The following is a 22806-nucleotide window of genomic DNA, read 5'->3' as shown; positions in this document are numbered from 1 at the left end:
TCTTGAGAGACTGAGCGAGGAGTCTGAATTTCGGGGCTTGTGAGTGTCCTGGATAAAAACCAACATCCAGGCCTTTAATGACCTCTTGGGCACAGCCATCAACAGTGTGTCTGTTTGCGGAGAGAGTGTTGACCTCATTGAGAGGTTTACTTACCTTGGCAGTGACATTCATGTCTCTGGTGACTCCTCCTATGAAGTCAGTAGACGGACTGGGAGAGTATTGGGGGTCATGAGGTTGCTGGAAAGGGGTGTGTGGCACTCCCGATATCTATGCAAAAGGACGAAGGTCCAAGTCTTTAGAGACCTGGGGCCTCATGTATAAACGGTGCATACGCACAGAAGTGTTGCATACGAACGTTTCCATGCTCAAATCGCGATGTATAAAACCTAAACCACGCACATTTCCACGGTACCTCATACCCTGGCATACGCAATTTCTCTGCTCAGTTTTGCAGACTGGCGGCACCCAGCATCAAAGCAGTGCTACTGTTCCTGTGTGGTCACCCTTTCTTTCTTAAATCCACATTCCTGACGCGGCTTTATAAATACACTGAAACTAACTGCATATTGTTTATTAGTGTAATGCATCTGATTGTAATTAACCTGCAGCAATATAATGGTCCAGGGAATAGCCATAGTATTCCAAATACCATAACTGCTTTAGCGTTGTAACTCAATGCATCTTCTTCTTCTTTCAGCTGCTCTCGTTAAGGGTTTCCACAGCAGATCATATTTTTCCATATTACTCTCACTGCACCACTCGGAGTATTTATATCACTGTATCTGAGTGGGGAATCACAGCAGCAGCTAATTGGAAAGAGAAATATCAGGATACAGCATGAAGCAGACTCTGCCTGAGCCATGGCAAAACGTTTCAGAGACTTTCCGGTACGGACTTCGAGGTTTAGAAAAAGTTTCATCCCAAGAACTCTAAACGCACTCAATCAGTTCATCAAGTGCTCCTTGTAGAACTGTTTGTACTTATAAGTACAATTACCTCACTGTAAGCTTGCACTACAGTTATAATATTGCACAACCTGCGCCACTTTATAAAGCGCATATTTACATATGATGGCGATATCATTTTTAAGATGAAATGCAGCAAAATATGTTGATTATATTATACAGAAAAAACTAACTTCATTTAAATAATCTGTATTGTTAATAATTAAACATGTGAGGACACGGTGCCACAGCGCTAGCTAGTTCAGGGATTGTTCCTGCATTGCGTTGTATTCTTGCTGGTGCCGACGCGACACTGGAAGGATAGACGGATAGAATAATTAAACATCTACTATGAAGATATTTCAATGTTCCTTAAAAGTTTTGAAGAATCGGCGTTCTGATCTTACAGATGGCTTCACGTCTATTACAGAGCTGATTGTGTGGCGATTGGGTATTTGGAGAAAGAAAAGTAAGGACAGGAATTGGAGGTTAGTACGTTTGAAAGAGACAGTACTGCTGTGATAAATTATTTCATCAAAGGTCGCGCTTGGCGCAGCAAGCCTCTTGCATGAGACATGAACAAGCACTGCGCCACCGTGTTCTCATGTTTAATAACATGCTTTCATTCCTATCATCATGAAAAAGATATCACGTATACATCTCAGTATTTTAATTATTCAGAGAGCTGTAATATCACGAATGTAATGGATTATATGTCCTGTCGGAGAAAGAGAAAGCCCGTTTAAGAAGCAGGGAGTGATTCACACACATAGAGCACATAGAAGATCAAATACAGAACAAAGCATTTAACGTGCTACTTTAGTTACAATGGGATTTGAGAAACTAGTAAATTAAACGATTTTAAGATGAAGTTTATGATGTTCTACTTTAATGGCAAAATAAACTACGTGATTAAAGTGGAAATTTCAAGATTAAAGTTGACATTTCGTGCTTTTTTCCCCACTGTGTGCCTATTTTTTCATATGACACTCAGACGGTGGGCTGCGACTTGCCTTTTCACGGTGACTTTGATATGTGATTTCTTTTTTATTTCGGGCACTGTGCAACTTTGTGAAATTGAGCTTTCGAGTTTCTCCGACACTCTGTCACTCGATCAGCTTCCTTTTGTTGATTATACCACTGTTTAAACCAACAAACAGAACGTTTTTCCTTTGCCTCCACTTGGTATTCGCTGAAATTCTTATATTTTCCCCTGTGCTTTTCCCATTGTCTTTTCACAGAAGGCTATTTATATTGATTTGCATATTCAAAGAGACGTAATTCTGGGAGGAGTTGGGGCGGGACAGAAGGTGCGTGCACGTACATTACTTTTCACGCTGATTGGGATTTATGTAGTGGAAGAACGTGTAAGTTTGCGTACGTACAGATTCCTGCATCTGGATTTTTCTGTGCGTACGCACATTCCCGCTTTTGTGCTTACGCCATGTTATAGTGTGAGTTCTACGCACGGCGTTATACATGAGGCCCCTGGTGCTTCCTGTCTTGCCATATGGCTGCGAGACATGGACGATATCCAGTGACCTGAGACAAAAACTGGACTCCTTTGGTACTGTGTCTCTTCGGAAAATCCTTGGGTACCGTTGGTTTGACTTTGTGTTGCTCATGGAGCCCCAAATGAGGCACATTACCTGCATTGTGAGGGAGCATCAGTTACGGCACTATGGCCATGTGGCGCGTTTCCCCCCCGATGGTGAAGCGGCTCATAAGATCCTCATTGTTGGGGACCGGAGTGGCTGGACCAGGTCAAGGGGTCACCCACGTAACACCTGGCTGCGAAAAATAGAGGGTCATTTCTAGAGGGTGGGACTGGACCACGTGTCTGCCTGGGGGGTTGCAAACCGGGATCGCGAGTTGTTTAGTCGTGTAGTGGGTGCGGTAACGCACTCTACCAGTGCATGCTCCCCAACTTGACTTGACTTGTTCAACACAAATATTAAGGAAATGGAGGTCCTGACGCACTGAACAGCAGCAAGAGGACATCACAATAATAAAAACAGTAATTATGTAAATGTTTTCTTCCCTAAATAAAAAGTAAAACTCAAATATACAATTTTACTAAACAAAATAGTAAATAGAAAAATACCCAGTAAATCAACACCGCTGTGTACTTTTAATTAAATAATGTAATGTTCTCCAACCCTTTAATGCAATTCTGTTTTTCTGCTCCAACAGCCATAACGGCAATTTTAAACTCTCCAGTTTAAGACTTGTGAACAGTAATGTGTAACAGAGGCATTAGGCATCTGCAATGCGTTTACAAATAAAACTCTCTTGAAAAAGGCGCTTAAGGATGGAGGACAGCAGCTATATGGTTCAGGTTTTAATGAACGTCGACAGATATTTCTTGAGAATCACTAAACAGAAATTCAGCTGTTTTTAACAACTCAAAACAAACTTTCCTGTTTAATAATTTCATCTTCTGGATGTAAATGTTAGACAGAAACACAAAAAATAAAAAAATATTCACATTTATAATACAGTAATATCCCCATTAAAAACTGCACCCAGGTTCTACCAATACTTTGAGTTTTATGTTGTGGAGCCCTTGACACACTCAGACATCCTAGAGCTCCACTGTATGGAGATTTGTGCTCCTGATTGTCCAGTCGGTTAGGCTCAGCAAAATAAACCTACATAGAATAATACTTAGCTTTCACTTCACCATTTAAATTATTTAAACAGACTTGTTTGATCTATAAAATGTAATATTATAAACGCTTAGTGAATTCATCATGAACATGATGTGATCTCAAGCCTAAATCTTAGTATTCTTACTGTTCACATAACTGACATAAGGTGAATTTAATTCTTTGCGGCGATCGCAGCCTGTGGCAACAGTCAGTACAAGAAGAAGCCCATTTAAGAAACATTTAGCAATTAACGACTACGTCGAGGAGCGCAAAGGTAGTGCAGCTTTAATTACGATGAGTTACAAATCCACTCTTAAAATTGAAGCTACAATTCAAGGAGGGCTGTATGACGATTGTAGCGTTACGACGCTTCGCTGCTCTTTTGCCAGCCGGCCAGAAATAAACTTTGCGATCCTCTTTAAGATGAACGCGGCGGACTGAATGGAGAAATGCAGGTAGGAATCAAAGCGGTGTGTCGGGGTGTGTGTGTGTGTTAGACAGCGATCATCGCATCCTCATGTTCGGCGATTCAAGAAGAACACGACTGGAAGAATATACAGAAAGAAATTAATAGTAAGTAGATAGATAGATAGATAGATAGATAGATAGATAGATAGATAGATAGATAGATACTTTATTAATCCCAAGATAGATAGATAGATAGATAGATACTTTATTAAGAGGCGGTGCGTATGGGCGTTTTGAAGTAGAAATAGACCTCGAGAACATCAAGTAAGCCTGACACACACATAGGCTGGACACAAGGGATTAACGTGACCAAAGTTCTGAGCTGGGTTGATTGTCACAGGCGCGTTTCTCGCCTCTGATTCAAGTCCCATGCAGTGTGCTCTTCAGTGGAGTGAATGTAAACTCACACAGCCACAAAATGGTGTCTGTAAACTCAGAGCACTTACCCTCTGTCTGTCTTTCAGTGATTCTTTCTAAACGCGATCGCACTCCACAGCAGATTTGTATCCTGTGTATCGCTCTGTGTCGGGCAGCAATGTGCTTTCAGTTTCCGTCGCCCTGTATGACGTCACGCGGCACGCTACGTAACAGTTTGCTAATAGTCCAAGAAAGTGGACTGGGCGGATTTGTTTGCGCATGCGTAATCTAAATCGGATAGCGACAAGTGTAGCTGCTGTGGCGGGTGACGGTCCTTTAGATTCCTCCTTCAAATTGTACTGTTGTCACCTCAAAAATATCCTTTGCAAAGAAACATCAGTTTACAACTTTACTGAAGAACTAGTCTACATCGTTGTTAGAAAAGAAGAAGAAAAACGAATAACGGAAAAGAGGTCGGAACTTTAAAATGACTGTAAATCGGCGCTTATAGACCATAATTATAATGAAATAATGAAAGAAATGGAATACGGTGCTGGTGAAGCTGCTGTTTTAAGAGAAATTGAAATATATATATATAACCATATCTTTTGATTTTATTTTTATTATTTAAAAATTATTTTTCAAAACCAGAAACTACAACTAAGAGCCCATGTACTAACAAAGTAAGAAAGAGCAGTCCCTCGAAGAGTTACAGACAAGTAAATTTGAAGCAGTAGAAGACATAACAAGAAAAAGATGAAACAGCTGATATTGGTGAAAAAGTATACCGCGTGTACTGAAGAACTTAATGCATTGTTAAATTTTGCCTTTAAAGAAATACAGGACATTAATAAAGCAAACAACGTGCTATCTAAAAAAAAGTAAAAGAACAAGAGAAAATTATTGTATTGCTGGAAAGTTATCTTGAAGACATTGAAAAATATCTCAGGCGCCTAGTGCTTCGTTTGTACAGACACCAAGACAACAACGACGAAGACATTATAATAAAAGATAGTAGACATTTGACACAATTGCTGTGGCATATCTCCTGAGTTAAAAGAAAAATACGAGGATGCAGGAACTGAAATAAAACATACTGAACGAATCCGCAGGTGTAATGATCCAGTTTGCTTTTCGCTCAGCAAAGATCATTTCTGGGCAATGGCTAAGAACGGCGCCTTTCTCAAGGCACGGAAACTTCATTTTGCGGAAGACCTGACTGTTAAAGATAATAAGACCCGCGCTAAACACTGGCCATTGATCGGGAAAGCTTGTCAGGAAGGGAACAAAGCATATTTTAGAAGCACCAAAGCATTTATTGAAGGAAGTGATATTAGTGTTGGAGATTGAACATAATGTTTCGGATGGCATTCCTTTAAGTCATTTCGTCATATAAGCAATGTTGTTTTATTAATAAAGGACGACGTCTTGTTTTTGAAAAGATTTTTAAAGAAGTACAGTTTCTGAAATTTTCTACAGAATTAGTATAACTAGTATAAATTAATAAATCCACATACAAGATTACATCTTGCCTGAAGAAGGGGCCTGAGTTGCCTCGAAAGCTTGCATATTGTAATCTTTTTAGTTAGCCAATAAAAGGTGTCATGTTGCTTGGCTTTTCTCTACATTCACAATGGCTAACACGGTACAACACCCTAGTACTATAAATCCACATACGGAATTGAAATGAATATGGGCGATTGCCAGTGGACTAAGAAATGAATTTAAAAGAAAGGTGTTTTTTCTTTTTTTGTAAAGATACTAATGATGATTTTTGTTTTGTTCAGGTGACACACTCATGTAAAGATGATGTTTCTTTAAAAAAAAAAATCAGCACAATAATAATTTATGGCTATCAAATGGCAGTAATCACTCAGCAGGCGTTGTCACATTTTCACTTAAATTTAAGGGAAAGGTTATTGGTACTAAAGGAGATAAAAACGGGCATTGGCTGATATTAGTGATTGAATGCAATGAAAAAAATGCTCATCGTATGAAATACTTGTGGCTGTGAATACAGTACTTTTTGAAGAGATTGAGGATGCCACAAAATACTTCATAAATATATATCCATCATCAAACATAATTGGAGGTGATTTTAATGAAGTTATTTATAGTAATATAGTCAAGTCAAGTCAACTTTATTTATAAAGCACTTTACATACAACAGCTGCTGACCAAAGTAGACAGGTATCCACCAAGACCTAATGTTACCACTAGCAGACTTCAGGCCCGTTGTCAAAATCATGTGTTAACTGACATTTGGAGAGATCACAACCCACATACATATTTGGCTGATACCTTTAATCCAAGGCGACTTTCAATATTTGAGATACAATTGGTTACATTTCTTTTGGTTTTCCCATTGGCACTCAGGCGGGTCAAGTGACTTGCTCAGGGTCATACAGTGTCAGGGGTGGAATCTGAATCCACAACCTCATGGTTTGAAGTCCAAAGCCTTAACCACTGTGTCACAAAGAGAAAATAAGCAGTTAAAAAAACAAAACAAACAAAGCAACAACTCTCATTTACTCAAGAGTTGACCTCTGGTTTATCTCAAAGGACCTGATGTCTCTTACTAGGGAGGCCCAAATTTACCAGCTATATTAACAGACCAAAAGATGATTTCCATTAAATTAAACCTTCATATCAAAGGAACAAATGCAGGAATGTGTGGTTATTGGAAGCTAAATTACAACCTGTTTGAAAATGAAGATCTAAAGGATATGATTAATAAGCTTATCAAAAAGTACTGGAAATTGACTAAACTTGATGGAGAATTTGCATAAGTTTGGGAGTTTCTAAAATATAATATCCATTGCTCGATGGTCACTTTTGGGGAATTGGGGTTAAGGCTTTAGAACAAAAAGCTCAGGTACTTAAACTAACACAGGAAATTTTGAAATTAACTGACAATGAAAGTAACATCACTGAAGACAAACATTAAATTAAATGTCCTACAAAAGGCAAAGGGGGCTTTTGTGAGAATGGTTCTATTCAATAAGGGCGCACACAAAAAGGCGACCTTCAAAAGGGCGACCTCAATTGGGCGCGGAGAATAAAGGCGCACGTAAATAAAGGCGACCTTCAAAAAGGTGACCTCAATTGAGCACAGCAAATAAAGGCGTTCGTAGATAATTTAGTTGAAATGCCTTAATCTAATTTTCTGTAATTTTGAAAACAACGAAATATAGAGAGCTTTAGAAGTAGTTCGTTAGAAGTTCATGCATTAATTAATTGGATGTTTTAATATTCTTGCTTTCACCTTTTTATACGTTCAATCATTGCCTTCATCTAATAAATTTTCTGTAATAATTTTGTTGCGTTTGCCTTTATTCGCTGCGCCCAATTCACGTCACCCTTTTGAAGCTCGCCTTTATTTACGCACGCCTTTATTTGGCGCTCAATTGAGGTCATCCTTTTGAAGATCGCTTTTATTTATGTGCGCTTTTATTCGCCGCGCCCAATTGAGGTTGCCCTTTTGAAGGTCGCCTTTTTGTGCGCACCCTTATTGACGGATACCGTGAGAACAAGAAGACAATGGTTGGAAAACGGAGAAAAAAAAGAGCTATTTTTTTTTAGTCTAGAAAAATAAAAGGTGTGAAATTAACCTGCTTCAAAATTTCGTAATTGATGGTGTCCTTTGTCAGAATTCTAAATTAACTGAAGAATTTAAAACCAGTTTTTGCAAAGAACTTTATACATTAGGTACAAATCTTGATGAAGCCATTGCGATATTTTGCCCATTGCAGAAGGGGAAAGAAAAGCTATAGATGACCTTAACTGTGTTTGCACCCAAGCATAAATGAAATAAAAGAGGTCATCAAAATGTTAAAGATAATAAATCACTTGGGAATGAATGCCTTACATCAGAATTTTATAAAATGTTCATAGATTCCATTTCATGTTTTTTACTTGCAACTTATGAAGGTTCTGAAAAGGGTGAAATACCTAATTCAGTGAAAAAAAGGCATCATTACCTTAATTGCTAAGCCTAAGAATGATGTTCTCTATTTAGATAATTGACGTCCTATAATGCTCTTGAACAAGGATTACAAGATACTGGCCTCTATATTTGCTAAAAGACTGAAATGTGGGATAAATTACCTTGCTGACAAATGTCAGACAGGTTTCCTTAAAAATTGTTATATATCGAATAATATCTGTTTGATTTTAGATTTGATTGAATATAATGAATTGCTTTCTGGAGACTCAATGATTCTATTTCTGAATTTTCAAAACACATTTGATACAATAAGACATAAACTTATCTGCAAAACCCTAAAATACATTAAATTTAATTCTATCTTTGTAAAAGCAGCCATGATGCTTTGTAAGGGAAGTAATAGTTCAATTAAACTTTCTCATGTTTTGAAATTCACAAAGGAATTTGTCAAAGTCTGCGGTGGGCTGGCACCCTGCCCAGGGTTTGTTTATAGCAACCGAGTCCGCACGTTCTCGGAGATCAGTTCATGCTGCCTGCACAAAAGGGTTACAATGGCGCTCACGTTCGCGTCCGACAATCCCATCCTCGACACTCTTCTCCCAGTTTGCTAGTGGAAAACAGTGGTACATGGTTTTGTCTTCCGTGGGCGATGTCCTAAAAGGGTTAGTGCTGATCGAGGTGGCTTTGGAAAATGCTGCTTCCAGTTCAGCGTCTACCCCGAGTTTTGTCGCCATTTAAAATCCACTAGTTACACACTCCACCCAGAGAATGCACCAAGTTTCTTTCAGTCTTACAAGCTTCGTGTCACTCACTAGTGCTGGCAGGAATAATCTTGGACGAGACCCCAGTGTTACCTTTCCTGCCTGTGTCTGGATTGTGGTCAGGGTGACGCAGGGGAGCTTCTCCTTCCTCGTGTCCAGTGGTGTGAAGCTCCAGCGCCTGAGTGACGTGCTCTGGGGTAAAATTGTGTCCCTGAGTTCCCTGGTCCTAAATTATAGCAGGGAGCGACACACAAGGCTTGAAGGCTCCAAAGTTAACTTTATTAAAATATTTATTAGATGCTTGTTTCAAGTTAACAGAGACCAACACCAAGAGAGCTCCACCACAAGCCAACACAACACAAAAACCAACCCCTCCTAATCTCCATCTATAGTCAAAACTCCACCCCTCGAACATCGACAACTCCACCCATATCCCACATTCAGTATGATCGGGATGTCAGGCTGCTATTTAAAGCTCTGATCCCAACAAGCAACGTTAGAGGCTTCGCCCCTGGCGCTGACGTTCGAGGTTCGGTTCCCTGAGAGGGGGTGCAGTGAGTGTGTACACCTGATGAGCCCAGAATTAGGGTGAAACACGTGTCACATACTCTTTGCATTATTTGACAGTAAACTATTTCAACCATATATATATATATTGTTGCAGGTGGCTGGGGGGGCGACCCAGCCGGGACGCCCAGGAGGACCGGAAGAGGGCTTACGCCCGCCTCAGACCACGTGGAGGCAACCACCCTGGTTACTATGGGGACCACGGGTACAGAGCTTTGAAGCTCAACCCTGTAGGGGCCCATGGTCACTGCCAGGGGGCGCCCCAGTGCCTTGGGGGCCCTGGACCTCAGCACTTCCGCCACACCCGGAAGTGCTGGGGGGAAGAGGAGCAGGGACACCCGGAGGGCTTCTGGGGATGCAGTCGGCACTTCCACCACACTGGGGCGTGTTGGTTGAAGATTGCTGGGAATCACCTGGAGCACATCCAGGTGATTATAAAAGGGGCCGCCTCCCTCCATTCAGGGCTGGAGTCAGGTGAGGAGAAGGAGGAGGAGGTCTGGAGAAGAGAGTGGAGGTGGCCTGAAGAGACGAGGCAGAGTGTGAGAGGCCTGGACTTTGGGGGAGTAGGTTGGGGTTTGTGGTGCACTTATAAATTGTAAATAATGTGTAATAAACGTGTTGTGGGTGACTTGAACGTGTCCGCCTGTCTGTGTCCGAGGCTTGTTCCACAATATATATATATATATATATTCATTGCATTCGTAGTCTGAGTCTCGACGACCTGAATTGTGTGGGTGGTTACCTACCAGGTAACGCTTGTGGTTGGTCTGCCATTCGGCAAACATACGCCACGATGCCCTCTTTCAATTGCGAGAAGCAGATCATGGAATGTTGCATAGTTTACTGTCAAATAATGCAAAGCGTATGCGACACGTGTTTCACCCTCATTTGTGTGTGTATACAATATGTGTATATGTATATATGTGTATACAGTATATATACAGTACTGTGCAAAAGTTTTAGGAAGGTGTGAAAAAAAGCTGTAAACAAAGAATGCTTTCAGAAATATAAATATTGATTGTTTATTGTTATCAATTTACAAAATGCAAAGTGAGCGAACAAAAGAAAACTCTAAATCAAATCAATATTTGGTGTTACTACCTTTTGCCTTCAAACCAGCATCAATTCTTATAGGTCCACTTGCACAAAGTCAGGGATTTTGTAGGATTCTAGTCAGGTGTCTGATCAACCAATTCTACCAAACAGGTGCTAATGATCATCAATGTCACACGTAGGTTGAAACACAGTCATTAACTGAAACAGAAACAGCTGTGTAGGAGGCTTAAAACTGGGTGAGGAACAGCCAAACTTTGCTACCAAGGTGAGGTTGTGGAAGACAGTTTCATGTCATGCAAGACTGAGCACAGCAACAAGACACAAGGTAGTTCTACTGCTTCAGCAAGGTCTCTCCCAGACAAAGATTTCAAAGCAGACTGGGGTTTCAAGATGTGCTGTTCAAGCTCTTTTGAAGAAACACAAAGAAACGGGCAACGTTGAGGATCGTAGACGCAGTGATTGGCCAAGGAAACTTAGTGCAGCAGATGAAAGACATCAAGCTTATTACCCTTCGACATTGGAAGATGTCCAGCAGTGCCATCAGCTAAGAACTGGTAGAAACCAGTGGGACCCAGGTACACCCATCTACTGTCCGGAGAAGTCTGGCCAGAAGTGGTCTTCATGGAAGAGTTGCAGCCAAAAAGCCATACCTCTGCTGTGGAAACAAGGCCAAGCGACTCAAGTATGCACGAAAACATAGGAACTGGGGTGCAGAAAAATGGCAGCTGGTGCTCTGGACTGAGGAGTCAAAATTTGAAATATTTGGCTGTAGCAGAAGGCAGTTTGTTCGTCGGAGGGCTGGAGAGCGGTAAAATAATGAGTGTCTGCAGGCAACAGTGAAGCATGGTGGAGGTTCCTTGAACGTTTGGGGCTGCATTTCTGCAAATGGAGTTGAAGATTTGGTCAGGATTAATGGTGTTCTCAATGCTGAGAAATACAGGCAGATACTTATCCATCATGCAATACCATCAGGGAGGCGTATGATTGGCCCCGAATTTATTCTGCAGCAGGACAACGACCCCAAACATACAGCCAAAGTCATTAAGAACTATCTTCAGCGTAAAGAAGAACAAGAAGTCCTGGAAGTGATGGTATGGCCCCCACAGAGCCCTGATCTCAACATCATCGAGTGTGTCTGGGATTACATGAAGAGACAGAAGGATGTGAGGAAGCCTACATCCACAGAAGATCTGTGGTTAGTTCTCCAAGATGTTTGGAACAACCTACCAGCCGAGTTCCTTCAAAAACTGTGTGCAAGTGTACCTAGAAGAATTGATGCTGTTTTGAAGGCAAAGGGTGGTTACATCAAATAATGATTTGATTTAGATTTCTCTTTTGTTCATTCACTGCATTTTGTTGATTGATGAAAATAAATGATTAACACTTCCATTTGTGAAAGCATTCTTTGTTTACAGCATTTTTTCACACCTGCCTAAAACTTTTGCACAGTACTATATATATATATATATATATATATATATATATATATATATAATAATATATAGTATATATATATATATATATATATATATATAATATGTGTGTGTGTGTATATATATATGTATAAATATGTGTGTATGCATGTATGTATGTATATGTATGTGTATATATAGGGTGTGCCAAAAAATATAGGAGTTTCAAAGAGCTATATTTATTGAATTATGCAAGCATATAAAAAAACTGTTATATTCACGTGTTTTCCACATTGTCTATAAATGTTCTATATGACCCCCCCCCCCCCCCCCCCCCCCCCCCCCACGATTAACTGTAACAATATCAAGGCGGTATTCAAATTCCTGCCAAACTCTCTATCAATCGGGATTGCTGCTCTGAATGGCAGCCGTTATCGTCTCAACTTCATTTCTTCCAAAGTTGTAGGCATTGGCGGTTGGAACACTAAAACTTTGACGTATCCCCAAAGGAAAAAGTCACATGGGGTGATATCTGGGGATCTTGGAGCCAACGTTGGGGATAGGTCTCATTTAGGAAATGCCGCACTAGAAGAGACCAGTAAGGTGGTGCCCCATCCTGTTGAAAATGAAATCAGCTGGTTCTTGATCTTCCAATTGAGGAAACAGCCAGAGTTGCAGCAATTGCAGGTACACAGCCAGGGCCGGATTTTCCTATAGGCTAACTAGGCTTCAGCCTAGGGCCTCAGGATCAAGAGGGGCCTACATTCAAATTGTTAGCAAAATTTTATTATCTCTCATGTAATTTACAAACTTAAAAATGGAAGGTGAAAGGGCCTCCTCATAAGTGGAATAGCCTAGGGCCTCTTTTCATATAAATCCGGCCCTGTACACAGCCCCTGTTACTGTGGTTCCTTCAAAAAAGTAAGGACCGTAAACTTTCGACTTGGAAATCGTGCAAAAAAAAAAAACGTTAGTCTTGGTGGAGTCTCGTTCATGTTCGATAACTGCATGAGGGTTTTCTTCACCCCAAATTCGTACATTATGACGATTTACCTTCCCAGTAATTCGAAATGAAATGCCCGCTGCACAGTAACAACCGATTGAGTTCTGGTGAATTCGCAAACGCAAAAAGCTTTTTGTTGTGGCACAGCCATAACTGCAAACGTAACTAATCGAAACAAGACACTGTTAGCTTTCTGATAAGCACTAGCGCCATCTAGCGGCAAGGAAATGAAATAGATTCCTCAAGACGCCACTCGGTTGTTCTGCAGTCTCCGATGAATGGGCGCCAAGCTACAGCTCTTTAAAACTCCGATATTCTTTTTGGGACACCCTGTATATAAGGGTAAGAGCCTCTGTGCTTTCCAATTTCTATTTTTCGTCTTTTTTTAATTAGATTTTGTCTTGTCACAGGATTATTTATATACGTTTTTTGTGCATCCATTTTTTTACATCAGCAACTGTTTTATTTTCTCTACTCTATCGAGGAATAATAAAATTACCTTTTGTTTTGAAGATCTGCTTCCCTCGTGCCTCTCTTATTTTGCCCTCAGTCCTGGTCGGTCCCAAACTACTGGCAGGCCATCTGCTTTAGTAGACGGCTTGTGACAGGGGCAAGAAAGTTTCATTCTGATTCTCCAATATTACAGTGTTTACGGAATTATTCACAGCACATCACTTTTTCCACATTTTGTTATGTTACAGCCTTATTCCAAAATGGATTAAATTAATTTTTTCCTCAGAATTCTACACACAACACCCCATAATGACAACGTGAAAAAAGTTTACTTGAGAATTTTGCAAATTTATTAAAAATAAAAACATTGAGAAAGCACATGTACATAAGTATTCACAGCCTTTGCCATGAAGCTCAAAATTGAGCTCAGGTGCATCCTGTTTCCCCTGATCATCCTTGAGATGTTTCTGCAGTTTAATTGGAGTCCACCTGTGGTAAATTCAGTTGGTTGGACAGGATTTGGAAAGGCACACACCTGTCTATATAAGATCCCACAGTTGACAGTTCATGTCAGAGCACAAACCAAGCATGAAGTCAAAGGAATTGTCTGTAGACCTCCGAGACAGGATTGTCTCAAGGCACAAATCTGGGGAAGGTTACAGAAAAATTTCTGCTGCTTTGAAGGTCCCAATGAGCACAGGGGCCTCCATCATCCGTAAGTGGAAGAAGTTCGAAACCACCAGGACTCTTCCTAGAGCTGGCCAGCCATCTAAACTGAGCGATCGGGGGAGAAGGGCCTTAGTCAGGGAGGTGACCAAGAACCTGATGGTCACTCTGTCAGAGCTCCAGAGGTCCTCTGTGGAGAGAGGAGAACCTTCCAGAAGGACAACCATCTCTGCAGCAATCTACCAATCAGGCCTGTATGGTAGAGTGGCCAGACGGAAGCCACTCCTTAGTAAAAGGCACATGGCAGCCCGCCTGGAGTTTGCCAAAAGGCACCTGAAGGACTCTCAGACCATGAGAAAGAAAATTCTCCGGTCTGATGAGACAAAGATTGAACTCTTTGGTGTGAATGCCAGGTGTCACGTTTGGAGGAAACCAGGCACCGCTCATCACCAGGCCAATACCATCCCTACAGTGAAGCATGGTGGTGGCAGCATCATGCTGTGGGGATGTTTTTCAGCGGCAGGAACTGGGAGACTAGTCAGGATAAAGGGAAAGATGACTGCAGCAATGTACAGAGACATCCTGGATGAAAACCTGCTCCAGAGCGCACTTGACCTCAGACTGGGGCGACGGTTCATGTTTCAGCAGGACAACAACCCTAAGCACACAGCCAAGATATCAAAGGAGTGGCTTCAGGACAACTCTGTGAATGTCCTTGAGTGGCCCAGCCAGAGCCCAGACTTGAATCCGATTGAACATCTCTGGAGAGATCTTAAAATGGCTGTGCACCGACGCTTCCCATCCAACCTGATGGAGCTTGAGAGGTGCTGCAAAGAGGAATGGGCGAAACTGGCCAAGGATAGGTGTGCCAAGCTTGTGGCATCATATTCAAAAAGACTTGAGGCTGGAATTGCTGCCAAAGGTGCATCGACAAAGTATTGAGCAAAGGCTGTGAATACTTATGTACATGGGATTTCTCAGTTTTTTTATTTTTAATAAATTTGCAAAAACCTCAAGTAAACTTTTTTCATGTTGTCATTATGGGGGTGTTGTGTGTAGAATTCTGAGGAAAAAAAATGAATTTAATCCATTTTGGAATAAGGCTGTAACATAACAAAATGTGGAAAAAGTGATGCGCTGTGAATACTTTCCGGATGCACTGTAGCTTCTTTACACTGGATGCCTGTTAGTTTCAGAACTGACTTTCAAATGTTGCTGCTAGTTTTTAAATCATTACATGGGTCTGCTCCTGCCTAGTTATCTGAATTGTGTGTTTTACAGAGCTTAGATCTACTGGTCAGCTGTCTCTTGTGGTCCCTCACACTAAGTGTAAAACTAAGGGGTCTGTGGAACTCTTTACCTCTTTACATCAAGGAGTCTCCTTCAACTGAACAGTTTAAAATGAGATTGAAGACCAAGTTCTATTCTCTAGCTTTCAGTGACGTTCACAGATACTGATGGTTGCCCTACTCTTAGTCATCTTTTCTTTAACTTGCCACTTGACTGTATTTCATTTTATTGAGCTTTATTTTTATTTATGTTTGGCTACAGCATTAGTGATTTTGTTTTAAATGTGCTCTCTAAATAAACTGACATAAATAAATCCTGCCAGTAGATACTCTTTAACATTATTATGGTGAGTGTAAATGTCACCAGCGTGTCACAAAGCTGACCAGTCCTGCTGTCACCTGTCACTCCCCTTTAGAGCAGAAACACCAACAGCTGGGTTTTCTCATCTTCTGATTTTTCTCCAAAGTCACAGCACCTTCTGTAGGCCTGTGCACTGAGGTGTCACTCATCAATTGTGCTGTTTTGTTTTGGTGATTTCAAGAAGCCATTTTGAGGTTTGTTTTGTATCAAATGTTTTTAGTATAATTGTGGATAAATGTCAGGGCACATTCTAATTATTGAAGGTGACTTTTCCATGCTTGGCATGTCCTATTGTTTTATATACTACCCTCTTTGAGATAAAGAAAGAGGTTTCTATCATTTCATCACACCTTGTAGAAATGACAACACGTTTTTTCTACTTGGTGCCATCATTTCAGGGTACCATAATGTGCGGGACAATTGGTGTCACAGGTGTTTGTGATTCCTCAGGCGTGTTTTATTGCTTTAGTCATGAAGCCATAAGATACCTAGGCTTGCTTCTACCCTTTGGAGTCTGTGTTTGCCATTGTTCAACATGAGGGCAAAAGCTGTGCCAATGAAAGTAAAGAAGCCATTATCAAGTCAAGTCACGTCAAGTTGGGGAGCATGCACTGGTACAGCGTGTTACCACACCCACTACACAACTAAACAACTCAGGATCCCGGTTTGCAACCCCCCAGACAGACACGCTGTCCAGTCCCACCGTCCGGAAATGACCCTCTATCTGCCGCAGCCAGGTGTTATGTGGGTGACCCCTTGGCCTGGTCCAGCCACTCAGGTCCCGAACAATGAGGATCTTACGATCTTACATGGTCGTAGTGCCGTAACTGACGCTCCCTCACAGTGCAGGTAATGTGCCTCATTCAGGACTCCATGAGCAACACAAAGTCAAACCAATGGTACCCAAGGATTTTCCAGAGAGACACAGTACCAAAGGAGTCCAGTCTTCGTCTCAGGTCACTGGAGAGATCCAGTAGATTCTGGGCATATGAGAGATCAAACTCAAAACAGAAATTGAAGCCACTGAAAAGGTCTGGTATTTGCCTCATTATACTGTGCACCATCACATCAAATATAGGCTTATCTTTAATTGTTCATTTCAGCATGAAGGATTGGTGTTAAATAATCATTTATTGCCAGGGCCCGCTCTTAGCCCATCTTTGTCAGGAGCGCTGTTCATTGGCTATCTGTACCAAGTTTGCCTTTTGTCTGTGGACTGAGCTTTGCTCAGATTTATTTGGAGAAATATGAAAGACAAAACCACTAGAGGTTTATGAATGGCAGGTATTAGTGCCACACTTGCACTGCAGAAACATGCACAGGAGCATGAAGAAGGTAATGAAGATGTTTTTGAGTTGACTCCATTAACGATGCATTCTGTGTAGACAAGTGCTTACAGAGTTTGCCATCCACGTCTACAGAAAAGCAATTAATGTTTAGATTAAGGAAGCTGCTTGCTCAGTGTGGATTCAAAATAAGATTATAGGCTGATAATTGACCTGAAATGATTGAAGAGTTGCCTCCACAGTCTAAATCAGAGAATTGTGAATTATGGCTTTCCTCAAGAAAAAAGTAGACCTCCAGGAATCCCCACTTGGATTGCCGTGGATCTGTAGTACAGACTGTTTAGATTACAAACATTGTGCTCTTGAGCCTACCTTGCTAAGTAGGAGACATATTTATAAAGTTTTTGCTACTCAATACGCCCCTCTTGGATTCTTTGTTCCATACCAAGAGCAAAGGTCAAAGGCTCACTTGGAATTGGACGCCATTATTAAAATCTAAAGCCTTGCACAACAAATGGAGTATGTGGGAGAGGGAACTAAAATGAACTGGAACAAATAATGTTGCCAAGATGCTACATACATCATTGTGCTGATGATTCAAAAGCTATGAGGAAACGTCATATTTTCTTGATGCGGAGCACATTTAGCATTCGCATTGTGGATAATCTAGGCCACATTCACGTTAGATTCATAACGGCACGTTCAAGTGTTGCCCTTACATACTAAGTTTCCACACCAAGACTAGAGCTTTGTGAAGCTCAACCTCCCCATCTACTATTGTCTGAAGTCACTCTGCGTATTCGACAAGTGTGCCAATGATCATCAGACCAAAACCAAACTGACCAATCGGAGATCTTGGCAGCAATCTGTTCAAACAAATTAACAGAGAAACCAAAGCAAAAGCGACCAATCAGATTGCGGATAGGAGCAGGACACATAGAAGTTAGTGTTTTATTGCATAGTCGATAACACAAAAAAGGAAATGCGTCTGCATGACAGTCTATAGCAGAAAGATTCAGTTCTGAATGTGTCCATTGTAAAATTAAAACCATGGATTTGTACAAAATTTCCCTTGGAACTGTTCAGTTTGACAGTAATTGTACAAATTTGTGAAAATGTCTTTAAAGACTTAAAACAGTGAAGTATTCAGTAGCAAAGGGATGCTCAGTTGTAGACAAGTGATAATTATACACCAGTACACACTTCAGAATTACTAGGATTATTCATTGGTACTAGGGTGTTGTACTGTGTTAGCCATTATGAATGTAGAGAAAAGCCAAGCAAAATGACACCTTTTATTGGCTAACTAAAAAGATTACAATATGCAAGCTTTCAAGGCAACTCAGGCCCCGTCTTCTTACATCTTGCCTGAAAAGGGGCCCGAGTTGCCTCGAAAGCTTGCATATTGTAATCTTTTTAGTTAGCCAATAAAAGGTGTCATTTTGCTTGGCTTTTCTCTAGGATTATTCATTTATACACAAACACAAGTTGCACATTTAGCCACCAAAAGGCAAGCTGCAGCTTCTGCCGCTGGTGCGATGCCCCAATGTCACTCATGCTGAAGGAGTTTGTCCTCAACAGAATGTCTGATTACTCAATACGACTGACCCCACACGTCTACGTCATTTTAAAGGACTGACCTGTGGTCAGATGCCACGATTGATTTCTAGTTGTAGTCAGCCTCTCATACAGTCATATGAAAAAGATTGGAAACCCCTCTCAGTCTGCATAATAATTTACTTTCAACAAAAAAGATAACAGTGGTATGTCTTTCATTTCCTAGGAACATCGGAGTCCTGGGGTGTTTTCCGAGCAAAGATTTTTAGTGAAGCAGTATTTAGTTGTATGAAATTAAATCAAATGTGAAAAACTGGCTGTGCAAAAATGTGGGTCCCTTGTAATTTTGCTGATTTGAATGCCTGTCACTGCTCAATGCTGATTACTTGCAACACCAAATTGGTTGGATGAGCTTGTGAAGCCTTGAATTTCATAGACCGGTGTGTCCAATCCTGAGATATAAAGGTATTTAAGGTGGTCAATTGCAAGTTGTGCTTCCCTTTGACTCTCCTCTGAAGAGTGACAGCATGGGATCCTCAAAGCAAATCTCAAAAGATCTGAAAACAAAGATTGTTGAGTCTCATGGTTTAGTGGAAGGCTCCAAAAAAGCTATCTCAGAGGTTTAAAAACTGTCAGTTTCAACTGTAAGGAATGGAATCAGGAAATGGAAGGCCACAGGCACAGTTGCTGTTAAACCCAGCAGGTCTGGCAGGCCAAGAAAAATACATGAGCGGCATATGCGCAGGATTGAGAGAATGGTTACAGACAACACACAGATCACCTCCAAAGACCTGCAAGAACATCTTGCTGCAGATGGCGTGTCTGTACATCATACTACAATTCAGTGCAATTTGCACAAAGAACATCTGTATGGCAGGGTGATGAGAAAGAAGCCCTTTCTGCACTCACGCCACAAACAGCGTCGCTTGTTGTATGCAAATGCTCATTTAGACAAGCCAGATTCATTTTGGAACAAAGTGCTTTGGACTGATGAGACAAAAATTGAGTTACTGGGTCATAACAAAAAGCGCTTTGCATGGCAGAAGAAGAACACCGCATTCCAAGAAACACGCCTGCTACCTTCTGTCAAATTTGGTGGAGGTTCCATCATGCTGTGGGGCTGTGTGGCTAGTTCAGGGACTGGGGCCCTTGTTAAAGTCGAGGGTCGGATGAATTCAACCCAATATCAACAAATTCTTCAGGATAATGTTCAAGCATCAGTCACAAAGTTGAAGTTATGCAGGGGTTGGATATTCAACAAGACAATGACCCAAAACACAGTTCAAAATCTACAAAGGCATTCATGCAGAGGGAGAAGTACAATGTTCTGGAATGGCCGTCACAGTCCCCTGACTTGAATATCATTGAAAATCTATGGGATGATTTGAAGCAGGCTGTCCGTGCTTGGCAGCCATCAAATTTAACTGAACTGGAGAGATTTTGTATGAAGAATGGTGAACAATACCTCCATCCATAATCCAGACACTCAAAGGTTATAGGAGGACAGCGTCTAGAGACTGTTATATTATCAAAAGGAGGCTCAACTAATATCTCTGTTGGGGTGCCCAAATTTATGCACCAGTCTAATTTTGTTATGATGCATATTGCATATTTTCTGTTAATCCAATAAACTTAATGTCACTGCTGAAATACTACTGCTTCCATAAGGCATGTCAACTATTAAAAGGAAGTTGCTACTTTGAAAGCTCAGCCAATGAAAAAGAAAAATCCAAAGAATTAAGAGGGGTTCCCAAACTTTTTCATATGACTGTAAACTTGATGGCACCATCACACACATACAGTCTATTGCACCTTTGATGTTTGGGAAATCTTAAGAACATTACCTATGGTCACTGATAGGTGGGATGCATACACTTCACATAAAATTCACTTACCAAAAAACAATCTGATGCAAACCGTCCTGTGTTTAGTTTCCCAGCATCCTTTATGACAACACCTTCCTTGTTGTCTGTTATTCTGTCTGGACTGCACTGCCAATGCCTTTGTGGTGATGTCGAGTTTTATTTATTTTTTGCTTATTCTTCAGCAATGTGGCGATGTTGTTGGGTCTCTGCAGGTATAACCTTAGGTGCCCCACAATCAGCAACCAGGTGAGCTCCCGTTTCCAGCTCCATCCTACCTCACACCCTTGTGTGCAGGTCACTATCCCATACAGCCATGATTAGGCACTGATCCCATGTTCTTCGTTCACCTTGTAGGTGGATGGCTTCTAAACTGGGACATTTCTGTAACCAATACAAGGCAGATGAAAAGACCTTCCCGCTCATCACACCTTCAGAAAAATATTTCATTTTGAAAAAAAGCAAACATTTTGGGCAGATTTAGGCAACACAAAACAGTGAGAAACGGATAACAGAAAGACAGGCAAGATAATCTTTGAAATCTTTTCAAGTTTATTGTATACCGTTTAAGACTTCTACCATGCTAAGAAAAATATCTAAGTGGTGATCAAAAACCACAATAAAAAAAATTTAAGAAACAAGCCATTGCCAAAAATGCTAAAAAGTTAACCCCTCTGTTTAAGTCATCAGTAGAAGAGGGAAAGGTGACCAGTGCCATCAATGGACCAGATTACATCATGATAACAGAGCATTAAAAATAGTGGCTACTTCTCCTTGTCCTCTCTGTCCACCTCTTCACATTACATGTTGAGTACCAGATTAGTCGAGATGTGCAGAGGGACCTGCCAAACCCAAACCCAGATAGAAATGACAATATGCAGTGTCTGAACAGAAATGAGTAAATAGAAACATTTTGGCCTACAAATTTTTTAGTTACGAAAACTAATGTTTATTGTTCGGAAAACGTCCAGGATTAAACCTTAGAGATCTGTATATACAGTAGATAAGGTCATTGTATCTTATGAAAAATTACACTTCAAAATTAACTTCCCATCAACACACTTGTTCCACTACTTGAAAATACTAATTTTTGCTAAACTGAACCTACCCAATTTCTCACCTCCCACCCATTTCTATTCCAGAAGAAAATGCTGATCCTTCTTGAAAAACTCGCACAGTGTCTCACTAATTAAAAAAAAAAAAAAAATCTTAAAAGTCTCTTCCTTTCAAAGATCCTAGGGTATGTTCGGGAAAGGATCTTTCAGTTAACATCTCAGAAAAGGAGCAGAAGGCAGCCATGCCTAGAATAGACTCCAGCTCCATATGCACAAAACATTCAATCATTCAACTTAAAATCTTTCATCAATTACATTTATCTTGTTTAAAAAAGTGTCCAAAAAGTGTATCCAGGCCTCAAAAAATCACAAAATGTTTTCCTACAAATTGTAAAACAACTGCAACAACATTCTCCATTTTTCAGCCCCCATCCCCCTTACTCCTTTAGATCTCCTTCATTGATTAACTTCTCAAAAATTGGTTTGCTTACGTTCAAACCAGGAGTGAATAACATTCGTGCTATGAAGTAATTTTTGCACTGCCACTTTTGTTATCCCATCCTCTGGAGTAAATAGGTCAGAAAAATGACACGACTTTTCTTATTCTCTTTTTTTCTTACATTGTCTAGATTGTGTCATCTTTCTAGTGTGAAATCTTATGTGTCTTTGAAGAGGACTACTGGCAGTGAATCGCTTTCCACATTCAGAGCAACCATATGGCTTTTCTCCAGAGTGAACTTTATGATGGTATCGAAGGCCGTTGTGGGTGGAAAATAGTTTTCCACATTCAGAACAACTATAGGGCTTCTCATCACTGTGCACGCGTGAGTGTGTTAGAAGACAGCCACTGGTGTTGAATCTTTTGCCACATTTAGAACAACCAAACGGCCTTTCTCCAGTGTGAATTCTTTTGTGGTCCTGAAGACTACGTTTGGTGGTGAGAACTTTTCCACATTCAGAACAGCAATATGGCTTCTCTCCAGTATGAGTTCTTGTGTGGGACTGAAGAACACCCTTTTGTGAAAATCGTTTGCCACAATGAGAACAACAATATGGCTTATCTCCAGTGTGAACTCGTGTGTGTAGCTGAAGAGCACTACTGGTGGTAAAT

General features: G+C 40.8%; 1 protein-coding gene across 1 annotated transcript in view; it reads right to left on the bottom strand.

Annotated features, from left to right (window-relative positions):
• LOC114668858 (zinc finger protein 271-like) overlaps window positions 1-22806 on the bottom strand; it is an 82433-nt gene that overhangs the window by 34806 nt on the left and 24821 nt on the right. The window contains exon 4 of the mRNA XM_051934596.1: window positions 22302-22781. Within this exon, the coding sequence (XP_051790556.1) occupies window positions 22302-22781 (480 nt within the window). The remainder of the gene's footprint in view (window positions 1-22301; window positions 22782-22806) is intronic.

The sequence above is a fragment of the Erpetoichthys calabaricus genome, chromosome 1 (genome assembly GCF_900747795.2).
Source record: "Erpetoichthys calabaricus chromosome 1, fErpCal1.3, whole genome shotgun sequence".
Taxonomy (NCBI): Eukaryota; Metazoa; Chordata; class Cladistia; order Polypteriformes; family Polypteridae; genus Erpetoichthys; species Erpetoichthys calabaricus.
The sequence above is the reverse complement of the archived record's forward strand: the minus strand, read 5'-3'. Positions and strand labels throughout refer to the sequence as shown.